The following is a 12,386-nucleotide window of genomic DNA, read 5'->3' on the forward strand; positions in this document are numbered from 1 at the left end:
ACGGAGTTTAATACGATGGAATTGAAAATTTTCTTTCGAGCACGCTTGTGAGAATATTGAATATTTATTGACCTAAATATCTTTCTGGATCACGGATTAATAATGTCCCGTAATGAATAGAATGTCTGGCAATTTCTAATTTATTAGTCGGTAATATCTTTGAAAAGGTTCTCCGCTGTTGAATTAAAAGATATGTTATTAAAGTAATGGAAATTAAATTTCTAGTAAGATATGTTTATTATTAAAATCTTAGTGTTAATTGATGTTTATTTATGTTGAAAAATAAATCATTTTTTAAATATTTTTTTAGAAGACATTCATGATATGTGGATCATTTTTGGGTTTTTTTGTTTAAATTAAACAGTTCTGTTTACTTAATTTTCTGCATCTTCACTGTTGGATTAAAGACTATGATTTAGTTATCATTAATTTATGATTATTTATATTAATTAAATACATTCACAATGTATGGGTTATATCTGGATTGATTTTGAAATTAAACAGTTTTGCTTCCAGAAATGTGTACTTCTCCACTCCTAAACTAAAATATAAGTTATTCAATTGATGGACATTAGACTTAGAATATTTATAGATTCTTCGTTATTAGAATATTAGTTAGTATTAATGTATGTTTAACTGAAGACAATAAAATGTTTAATAATTATTTTCAGAATACTTTCATAATGTATCTGTTATATTTGTATATATATTTGTACTCAAATAAAAGATAAGTGGAATTATTTTACAGACAATAATTTTTTTCAATAATTTCTTTCTTTCTTCAGGACACAGTCGTATCGCATAATTCATATGGATTGTTATTTCTCTATTAATGACACACTTTTATTTATTGAAATGAGCCTGAATATTAAGTAACATTTTCGTTTCGAAATCTAGTTCTATCTCCAACTACTCCTAAAGTTCATATCTTAGAGTTAAAATACTTATAGGACTATCCATCCATTAACTCATCAAAACGTTAGATCATCATGATCAAATAAAAAACCATCACAAGTTCGCATTTTAACCATCCATGGAGATTGCATTCTTATTATATTTAATAACCATTCAGCATCAAGATCAAGAAGCAGGTACTATTATTATAAAGGAAAAACAGCTTTATCTGATAAGTACAGCATATCTGGGAAAAAACAGTAATTGTTACAATATTGAAATAGCGGTTTAGTAAACCTTGTAAAAACTATTGAGAAATAAGTCCCCTATCAACTCTCGGAAGGGTAAATGAAACTTTAAAGAGCTTACGAAGAAACAATCCGAGAAGACAGACAGGATTTAGACCGAATACCGTAACTTATTAGATGTAGAAAAAGTGATATCATTGATATTCGTTCTACTTTCAACTATGTTTAAACTGGCGCTTGTTTTTGACAGCTTTTTAAGCTGAACAGGTCCCACTAAAAATTATTGACCTTCTTCAGGCATGTTACCATGGTTCCAGTGCCAGTTCAAAATGATTTGTAACATTCACTTGAGAACCAAACCTGTGTTCGCCGAGGAGATGTAGAGTTTCTAGCACTTTTCAACGTTGTAATGGAAAAACTATGTAAAAAGAGACATGGATTTCAATATGATCTAATATCATCATCATAATCTTTTTAATCGATTTTATGTTCGCTGATAAAAGTGCTGTATTTACTGATAAAGATGTCCACGCCTCTAGTTCGCATCGCTGAACCAAATGGCTTGAGAATTGCTAAAAAAACCCAAAATATCATCAATTGAGATATTATCTGCGCCTAGTTAGAGCCAGTGCAGGAATTCAAGTTTTTGGGACTAGAAACAGAGGAGGAGAGATCTGCATCTCCTGCTGAAGTAATACTGTTAGTTAGGTTGGTATGAATCGATATTATTAAATTTTGTAATACAGAGTCGTATGTAATATAGTTTGTTGCAAATATTTGATAGTACACAATCTTCAAATATAAATAACTGACTTGAAAATTAAACCTATTGTAACTAATTACTAATTCTACAATTAAAAATCACTATGAAAACATTTCGTTATAAATAAATATAAATAAACCTCACCTGTAATAGAAATCCACTTCCGTATGATTCTTCAATAACTGAACACCTTTATAAACATTGATGAGTGTTAGTTGTACTCTGCTATCGTCTTCATCAATTCGAACATCACTTGGAACTGACAAAACGCGAACCACTACATCAGATAACTCACAGGATGTCTCGATACTCACTTCCTTGTCACTAAAAATATCCTCCAAATCGCAACTATAACCAAATTCGTGGAGAATTGTCAGAAGCACCACAGTTATCAGCACTGTTCGTAAATACATTGTATTTAATTAAAAATCATTTTTGCATAGAACTTCAGATCTAAACAAAAGAAAATATATCAAGTTTATAAGGGTTAAAAGGGTAACAAAATATTATTTTAAAACTTATTTTGTTTTTTGTTTTTTCATATTCTTATTTATTTCATTTAAAGAATAATGATTTAATAAATATACTTTTTTCAGCTTGAGAATAACAAGACACAAGTATTTTTATTCAACCGGACATAAACTAAAAATTCGTAAAAGTATACCAATCGAAAGAATTTGTAGAGCAAAACTTTGATTACAGGGGATAGTTTGTTATTACTTCAGATGAGTGGATATACGATGGAGGCGATATCATATCATTTACAGATTTCTTTATTTGAAAAAACTACAAAAAATTACAATCGAAATAGTCACCTGGCGGTTAATTTTTGGCCCCCAAAATTTAAACCACTTGAAAAAGAGAAGACAGAGGAAACAAAGAAAATAATTTGTATCTATAATGATACAGTTAGATACTGCTTCTGTTAATTTCAAACTGGTGGAAATTCTGATAAAAAACATTATGTAACACAATAAGAGTTTCACATATGTTACAGTATCACACTATCAATTAATTCAAACAAAGTAATTGTTAATCATTTGACTCTTGAAATTAAATTGTTAATTAATGGAATTGTTATGCTGTTTTATTGATACATAAAGGACACCCTGCTTAAAAAATAATGAGTTTTATAGAGTAACTTTGTACTGCATAGACCAAACAGCAATTTTTGATTTATTGGTGGAAAGGTTTTGCTATTATTTTTTTATCATATTAACATTGGAAGTGAACATTGAAAAATTTCAATAGCAGCATCTTTGTTTTAAAGTATATAAATCTAAACTGAGATCAGACTGAGAATTTACGGAAAATATACACATATAGATCGATATGTTCCAGCTATACATGTACACTATAAACCATCCAAAGAATTATCCGTCTTTAATTTTTAATGTACTTATCACATCGAATCCTTGGAGAATAAACTTGATCACCTCTGTTACGCGCTTTCTCGAGATGAGTACTTGAAAAGTACCAAGACCGAAGAACTTTATCTAGCACTCCTTATTGGCAAGGCACCAAAGAAATACTTCAAAAGTTATAAAGAAACTTGAAAGTTATGTTCAACTCTCACAAGAAGCAAAGTGTTCAATGTGTATGAATATAGAATGTATATATAAGACAAGCAGGGACAGTGATTTGTATATGGATAAAGGAACATAAAAAATGTGCAAAATATGAGCACACGGTTCAGTAAGTTCTGGGTGGCCCTGGGGGATACTAAATATAATGTTAATTTCCACAAGTTCGAGGTTTTAGCCAGTTTAAAATTGCTCTTTTTGCGGTAAACCGCGACAGGGTTCTGATAATTAAGAAAACACCATAGACAATATCAACAGAGGCAAGAGCTATAAGAACCCCCTATCTGGCATATCATACTCTTGGTTTATTAATTTATCAACGGTCCAAAAACCGCAAGGTCCTTATCGATTGATAACTCAATCTTGACATGTACTTAACAGGTCAATTGAAAAAAACATATGTTCCATATGCCCTAACCCTCAGAAGATGCGTGTATAAATTTCACAGCTGTCGGGTCATTAGTTTGTGAATTATAGCATTTTGAGAGAAGCAACTTTTGTTATTGTGAAAAAATGAATAAAAAGGAATTTCACATGTTGATAAAATATTGCTTTTTGAAGTGAAAAAATATAGTTGAAGCAAAAGCTTGGCTTAATGCCGAGTTTCTGGATACTACCCCACGAGAATTAACCATCAAGGATTGATATGCTAAGTTTAGGCGTGGTGAATTGAGCATCGAAGACGGTGAACGTAGTGGACGCCCAAAAAAAGAGGTTGTTACTGACGAAAACATTAAAAAAATCCACAAAATGGTTTTGAATTGCCGTAAATTGAAATTGAATGAAATAGTAGACAATTTAAAGAAATCAACTGAACGTGTACATCATATCATTCACGAATATTATGCGAGGTCACTTTTGACCAAAAACAACGACGGATTGATGAATCGGAGCAGTGCTTGAACATGATCAAGCGTATTAAACCCAAGTTTTTGCATCGACAGGTGATAATGGATGAAACATGGCTGTATTTCAGTTCGAAGTCCAATCGACAGTCATCCGAGTGGACTACACACGATGAACCCCCTCAAAAGCGTGGAAAAACGTAGCAGTCGGCTGGCAAAGTTATGACGTCTGTATTTTGGAATGCGCATGGAATAATCTTCATTGACTATCTGGAAAAAGAAAAGATCATCAACATCAACAGCGACTATTACATAGCAAATTTTCGTCGAACGAAGAGGTAAAAGGCATTTGAAGAAAAAGAAAATGCTGCTTAACGAAGACAATGTACAGTGTCACAAGACAGTGAAAATGATGGTAAAAATCAATGAATTGGGATTCGAATTGCTTCCTCATCCAGCGCATTCTCCATATCTGGCCTCCAGCAGCTATTTCCTGTTCTGATATCTCAAAAGAATGCTCGCTGGGAAGAAATTTTCGTCGAATGAAGAGGTGATACTGAAACTGATGCCGAAACTGAGGCCTATTTTCAAGAAAAGGACAATTCGTACCACAAAAATGGCATCGAAAACTTGGAGGGTCGCTATAAACAGTATCACATATAACAGTGTAGAATAAAAAAAATATTTTGCCCAAAAATGTGTTTTAGTATGGTAAGCCGGGGACTTTTCAATTGACCTTAATTAAATTAACTTAGATTAACTGAAAATATGATCTGTAATAATTGCGAAACGTTAACTAGCCCACAAATACGTTTTCAATCTGAAATCCAATAGCTCAGATATTTATGTATTCGTTTAAATTACAAACACATCACCAGGTGTTTTTTTATAATTTTAATTCCAATTCACCTTTCAGTTCTTTAAAAAGGACTCTTGAATAAAGTTTCGTACCTGAAATCGCAAGAAAAAAGGCGCTGAAAGTAATCGTTTGCTGGTAGAAACTTACGGAGCATGCTCTAACCTTAAAAACATGTGAGGCGTGGTTTTGAAAATTCAAGAATGGTGATTTCGATGTGCAAAACAAGGAACGTTCTGGTAGACTTATCGGATGAAGCTCCAACTTAAACTCAAATAAAACTGACAGAAGCATTAAATTAAATGTAGGCAAAAAAGGATTAGCGACCGATTACGAGCAAGACAAAAAGTCTAAAGATGCGAAGATGGATGCCACATCGAATTGAATGATAGGCAAATGAAAAGTTCTAATGGTGATGGGTGATGAAAAGTGGATTTATTTTGAAAACCTTAAGCGCACCAAATCATGACTATCACCTGGCGAAGCCGGCCGATCGACTTCAAGGCAAAATCGCTTTGGTCGCAAGACAATGCGCTTTGTTCGATTTGGTCAACTTTTGGTAAAACTTTCATCATTGTGACCTGAAAAGTATAGCTGGCAATGGAAAGTGCTTTCACCCATCATTGTAATTAAATGTAGTATTCATTTTTAAGGACAAAATCGGGAAACTTATTCAAGACCTTAATTATTATTTCTGTTATCAACTTACGCCATATAAATTATTCATACAGCACTCTTATTAAGCGTTGTTAATTAATGAACGAGAAACTATCCCGAAAAGATTTTTCTGCTAATGCGGCCATCATTAACTCAAATGACAGTCAGAAATGTTCAGACAATCAGAACAGTTTTTAAAGAATGAAAAAAAACACAAGAAACCTCTTATGATTTACTAACGCATGGGACTTATGTTTTACATCAAACTTCGAAATAGGAAGATACAATCTTTGTATTTCAGATCGGAGAGATAATTATGGATCCAAATGTGGAAGATCATTGTTTAATCAAGATAGAATTGTCTATTGTAATTTTAATGATAAGTTTTTGTTAAAATCTACATCGATAATTGAAATGAAATACATAATATGTGTTCGTAGTTCATTTCCCTTATTTATTGAAACATTAAATATGGCCACAAGTTAAATATTGAAATCAGCAGTTGCTCAGCCCATATTAGAATATTCAAAAAAAATTAGAAGTAAGTACAAATAACATATAATATTTTTAGGCATTAAGTAAATTCTGAGGTATAAAAACTAAATAAATAAACTAAGAAATAAAATTGTGTCTCATGGTTCTTCACAAATGGTGGTCTTTTTTAAAGGGGTTTATTGTATATAGCATCCAGAGCAAAGACAATGTAATAAGGAATATAATTCGGTCATACTTATTTTGGTGGATGAAAAAAAAAGGATTGCAAAGAGTAAAAATTATACATTTTGCATCATACATACATCAAAATTGTAACATGTTATATATTTAGCAAATTGATATATTTGTTTTTTTTTAATATAATTTGTACAACTGATTTTTTAGTTAATATTTTTTACATTATAGCATTTAAGAAAGTACCACGGCACAACAAAAAAATTAGTTATCAGTCGTCAGATTAGATGCAATGTTATTGAAACATTGACTGATATTAACATGTCTCGACTTATTAAGATTTTGCAGCCTCTTATCCATTTATGGAATTTGTTGACCGCCACATTTTGTACATCTCTAGATAAATATATACTTATTGCCATAACAACTGTGCCATCGACAAATGGTTCAAAAATATTGTTCCCTTTGTTGTTGAGATATCTGTCAATAATAATGCAATCTATGTTATCTTTCAGACTTATTGAGCTCGTGTTACAGTTTTGTGCTAAAGCCAAACTGGAAAAGGATTAGAATGGATTGAATTTGTAAATTGATTTTGGAATTTAACGTTTTTGAAGAACTTATCCAAGATTTGTTTCAACTAGTTGTTTTTTTACGATATAATAAAATTATAGAAACTCCATATCTACATCTAATCTCCTGAAACATCAACCGCTTTACATGTTCTATACCGTAATGGTTTTTTTCTCATTTACATTTTAGCATTCAAAAGTATTATCTTGTTATGCTTCGAACAGTAACGGGAGTAGTGGTTTTGGTCGCAAGAGCTCTTTGTTTGATTTGATCAACTTTTGGTAAAACTTTCATCATTGTGACCTGAAAAGTATAGCTGGCAATGGAAAGTGCTTTCACCCATCATTGTCATTAAATGTAGTATTCATTTTTAAGGACAAAATCGGGAAACTTATTCAAGACCTTAATTATTATTTCTGTTATCAACTTACGCCATATAAATTATTCATACAGCACTCTTATTAAGCGTTGTTAATTAATGAACGAGAAACTATCCCGAAAAGATTTTTCTGCTAATGCGGCCATCATTAACTCAAATGACACTCAGAAATGTTCAGACAATCAGAACAGTTTTTAAAAGTAAAGAATGAAAAAAACACAAGAAACCTCTTATGATTTACTAACGCATAGGACTTTTCAGTCCATGTTTTACATCAAACTTCCAAATAGGAAGATACAATCTTTGTATTTCAGATCGGAGAGATAATTATTGACCCATTGTGGAAGATCATTGTTTAATCAAGATATAATTGTCAATTGTAATTTCAATAGTAAGTTTTTATTAAAATCTGCATCAATAATTGAAATGAAATACATAATATGTATTCATAGTTTATTTCCTTTATTTAACGAAACACTAAATATGGCTACAAGTTAAATATTAAAATCAGCAATTGCTCAGTCCATATTAGAATATTCAAAAAAAAATTAGAAGTAAGTACAAATAACATATAATATTTTTAGGCATTAAGTAAATTCTGAGGTATAAAAACTAAATAAATAAACTAAGAAATAAAATTATATCTCATGGTTTTTCACAATTGGTGATCTTAAAGAAGACTTTAAAGCGGTTTATTGTATATATCATCCAAAGCAAATACAATGTAATAAGGAATATAATTAGGTCATGCTTATTTTGGTGGATGAAAAAAAAAGGATTGTAAAGAGTAAAAATGATACATTTTGCACGACTACATTTTGTTGACCGCCACATTTTGTACATCTCTAGAGAGATATATGCTTATTGCTATAACGACTGTGCCATCGACAAATGGTTCAAAAGTATTGTTTCTTTCAGACTTATTTAGCTCGTGTTACAGTTTTGTGCTAAAACCAAACTGGAAAAGGATTAGAATGGATTGAATTTATAAATTGATTTTGGAATTTAACGTTTTTGAAGAACTTGTCCAAGATTTGTTTCAACTAGTTGTTTTTTTACGATATAATAAAATTATAAAAACTCCATATCTACATCTATTTTCCTGAAACATCAACCGCTTTACATGTCCTATACTGTAATGGTTTTTTTCTCTTTTACATTTTTGGCATTCAAAAGTATTAACTTTCATCATGGTGATCTGAAAAGTGCTTTCACCCATCACTGTAATTAAATGTAGTATTCATTTCTATGGACAAAATTGGGAAACTTATCCAAGACCTTAATTATTATTTATATTATCAACTTACGCCATATAAATTATTCATACCGCACTCTTATTAAACGTTGATAATTAACGAAGGAGAAACTATCCCGAAAAGATTTGTCTGCTAATGCGGCCATCATTAACTCAAATGACAGTCAGAAATTAGTATTTCTGACGCAACCCTGTTAGTAATTCACGAAAATATTTAATTTCACTGAAGGGAAAACTGTCTCAACATTAAGTGACGTAACATCCCCACTTTATAACCGAAGTTAATACGGTTCCCCAGGCATCTCCCGAGATAACAATCGTTTTCCTTTGATGTTATTCCTTGGGTAACAGACAACTAGATTAATAGGTATATTGTTCGTTTCGTTTTATTAAATTTCATTCAAATGTGCCGGATTACGAAATGATATCTCAACCCTAAGGTCTAATTAAGTTTTGAGACTCCAAATTTTCATCAAAATCTGGCAACGATGTAATACATATTAATATACAGGGTGTAAGAAATAATATTAAATTTAATTGAATTTAAAACTACTTACTGTCATTACGTGTCAACACAAATACTTTTTTTACACTGATAAGTGACTTATCCGCCTCCTTTGATGTCGATGTTAATCTATTATTGAGTTTTTAATAAAAATGCTCTAAAGATACTTTAGTGTTATGGTACAAAGAAACCAAAAGGAGACATAAAGCAAATTGAATTAATTCGTCGTAAATCTGGAAGATTTTTTGTGCCAAAACGGCAGTTTAATAATGCGGAAAGTTAATAATTTCTGAAATTCCAATTTGAGTATTTGAAGCTGATAATTCATATTAATTTCCAGTAATATTAATCTTTGGCTCTCTCTTTGGTGCTAATTGACCTGCGGTGCCATTATGGCAATAATCAAGCATTTTCCACGATTTGTGTAGAAACATTTATCTTTGGCTTTATTTTCACTCCTTCCTCTCACTAATCTTAATCTTAAGCCCATTGCCTGTCAACTTTCCAAACGACAAAATACGTGTATTAATGAATATGTGCATGAATTAAACTATTACACGAGAGAAGAATATTTATGTCCATAAAGTTTTACACAAAAGTAACAGTTTTTTTTGAAGACTTCAAATTAGGAGGTTCAATAAAATTCTAATTGAAATGAAAGTACTGTTATCGATAGTCATCGATAATGTTGGAGAATCTTTCTAAAGGCAAAATCTTATCGATATTGAATATGAGTATTAGTTTCACCAGGTGGAGAATTAAGCTATTAGAAGTTGTAATTGACCCAGACTATAACAAGAGACTGCTAAAAATTTTAGTCAATACAATTTTATTAGCATATTACCACATGGGCTGAAAAGTTCCTAGTCTAACAAAGAAAACGTTTTTTCTTGTTTGGTATGATTGTTTGGCTGAAACATTTCAATACGTCACTATCTTTTGTTTTAAAATTGGACTGTCACCAGTTGCTGTACACTCAGATGACGAACGTTTTGATTTCGGAGTGAAGTGATGCATCCATGTTTCATCTATAGTCACATATCGAGGCAGAAATTCCCGTTTTTTACGTTTAGACATAGACAAGCTCTGTTCGAAATCATCAACACGTTTTTGTTATTGATCAACAGTGCCACTTTAAACAAAGCTTACTGAAGCAATGTAAAACCAACGCGTTCTTTTGGTATCTTTGCGATATTAGCTAACACACGGAACTTCACTATTCGATCATTCAAAACGATTTTTTATGTTTTCTGATGTTACCACCTTATTTGGACGTCCATTTCGTTCTGCATCATCGGTGTCTATACGACCACGTTTGAAGTCAGAAAACAAAAGTTTTATTGTTGTTTATGATGGAGCGGAGTCCTTACAACACTTTTCAAGCGATTGCTTTACTTGAGCGAGATTTTTCCCATCAAGAAGCAGTATACGTTAAAATATGGAAATAGGTTTTGGTCTATTGGTTTGAAAATAACAAAAGTAGTACCTCTTAGCAAAATAACTCACAAACTTATGAGTAGAATATCATTAAATTTTAACAAATTTATTTTGAAGCTTAGTACTGACTGAAAAAGGGGTGAATGCAATAAAACTAGCTGCTTCTATAAGTTAAGCCTGGGACTTCCCTCTCTGTTGTTATAATTTGATTCAGAATTTATGTAATAATATTTAAGAATATCGATAAGATAAATAATCATGCTAAACTAATTATAACAAATGACTCTATACCTCACGGTAATTTTGCATTTTCTAAATTACCAGTTAATCATTCGGCTGTGTATCAGCATATCTAAGACTTGATATTGGGTTTTTTTGATTTTAGTTATATTTGGTCAACCGAAATATTGTATGAGTTTCTGATTCTTTATTGAACATTTCTTTTTGCTCCCTTTTACTTTAATAAATATGAAAAATACAATTAAATGAGACTTGTGCGTGGAGACAGTTTTTAAGTTATTTTATTTTATTCTTTGGTCACATTTATAAATTCATAGTGCCAAAAAAAATAATTTTAGCTTATTTGAATTTTAGCTTATCCTATATTCTAACATTCAAGGGACAACAGTTTTCAATTAAGAGCATAAAATCAAATGGATTTATTCAAAACTCTAAATTCAAAATTCCGCCTTTTTCCCGCCCTCTTTTCCCTTTGATTTTGCATGCCCTTTTTGTTGCTTACCCTTCAAAATGAAAATAAAACTAAGTTCTTTAGCTTCCAATAAGTAACAGGTTCATTGAAAAGTCCCCGGCCTGACACATAGATGGCACTACTAGAATTAAATACATATATTTTTAGTTAGCCCTAACACTCAAAAGATGCGTGTATAAATTTGACATGCTATGTACAGATGTGGTGAAATGAGCATCGAAGACCGTGAAGACAGTGGACGCCCAAAAGAGGTTGTTACGTACGAGAACATTTAAAAATCCACAAAATGATTTTGAATGCCCGTAAATTGAAATTGAATGAAATAGCAGACACTCTAGAGGTATCAACTGAACGTGTACATCATATCATTCACGAATATTTGTGTATGAGAAAGTTTAAAGTGGGTTTGTGTGCAAAATGGGTGCCGCGCGAACTCACTTTTAACCAAAAACAAGGACGAGTTGATGATTCGGCGCAGTGTTTGAAGATGGTCAAGCTAAACCAGAGATTTTTCGTCGATATGTGACAATGGATGAAACTTGGCTCCATCATTTAATTCCGAAGTCCAATTGACAGTCCGAGTGGACTGCGCACGACGAACCCGCTCCAAAGCGTAGGAAAACGCAACAGTCAGCTGGCAAAGCTATGGCGTCTGTATTTTGGGATGCACATGGAATAATTTTCATTGACTACCTTGAAAAAGGAAGGACCATCAACAGCGACTATTACGTAGCGTTATTGGACCGTTTGAAGGACAAAATTTGAAGAAAAAGAATATGCTGCCTCACCAAGACAATTCACCATGACACAACTCAGTGAAAACGATGTCAAAAATCCATGAATTGGGCTTCGAACAGCTTCCTCATCTATTTTAATTGCTCTCCTCCAATTTATTCCCCATATCTGCCCCCCAGCGACTATTTCCTGTTCTCAGATCTCAAGAGAATGCTCACTGGGAAGAAATTTTCGTCGAACAAAGAGGTGATCGCCGAAACTGAGGCCGATTTTGA

The 12,386-nt window shown here is 32.0% G+C and overlaps 1 protein-coding gene across 2 annotated transcripts in view; it reads right to left on the reverse strand.

The window, feature by feature from the left end:
* Positions 1–12,386, reverse strand: part of LOC143200700 (uncharacterized) — a 190,421-nt gene that overhangs the window by 159,772 nt on the left and 18,263 nt on the right. For both annotated transcript variants that reach the window (XM_076411314.1, XM_076411306.1), the window contains exon 2: positions 2,050–2,358. In XM_076411314.1, coding sequence (XP_076267429.1) covers positions 2,050–2,318 — 269 coding nt within the window. In that variant the 5' untranslated portion in view covers positions 2,319–2,358. The remainder of the gene's footprint in view (positions 1–2,049; positions 2,359–12,386) is intronic.

The sequence above is a fragment of the Rhynchophorus ferrugineus genome, unplaced genomic scaffold (assembly GCF_030347505.1).
Source record: "Rhynchophorus ferrugineus isolate W39M unplaced genomic scaffold, kcgeb_rfMv2 rfM1, whole genome shotgun sequence".
In the NCBI taxonomy this organism is placed as follows: domain Eukaryota; kingdom Metazoa; phylum Arthropoda; class Insecta; order Coleoptera; family Curculionidae; genus Rhynchophorus; species Rhynchophorus ferrugineus.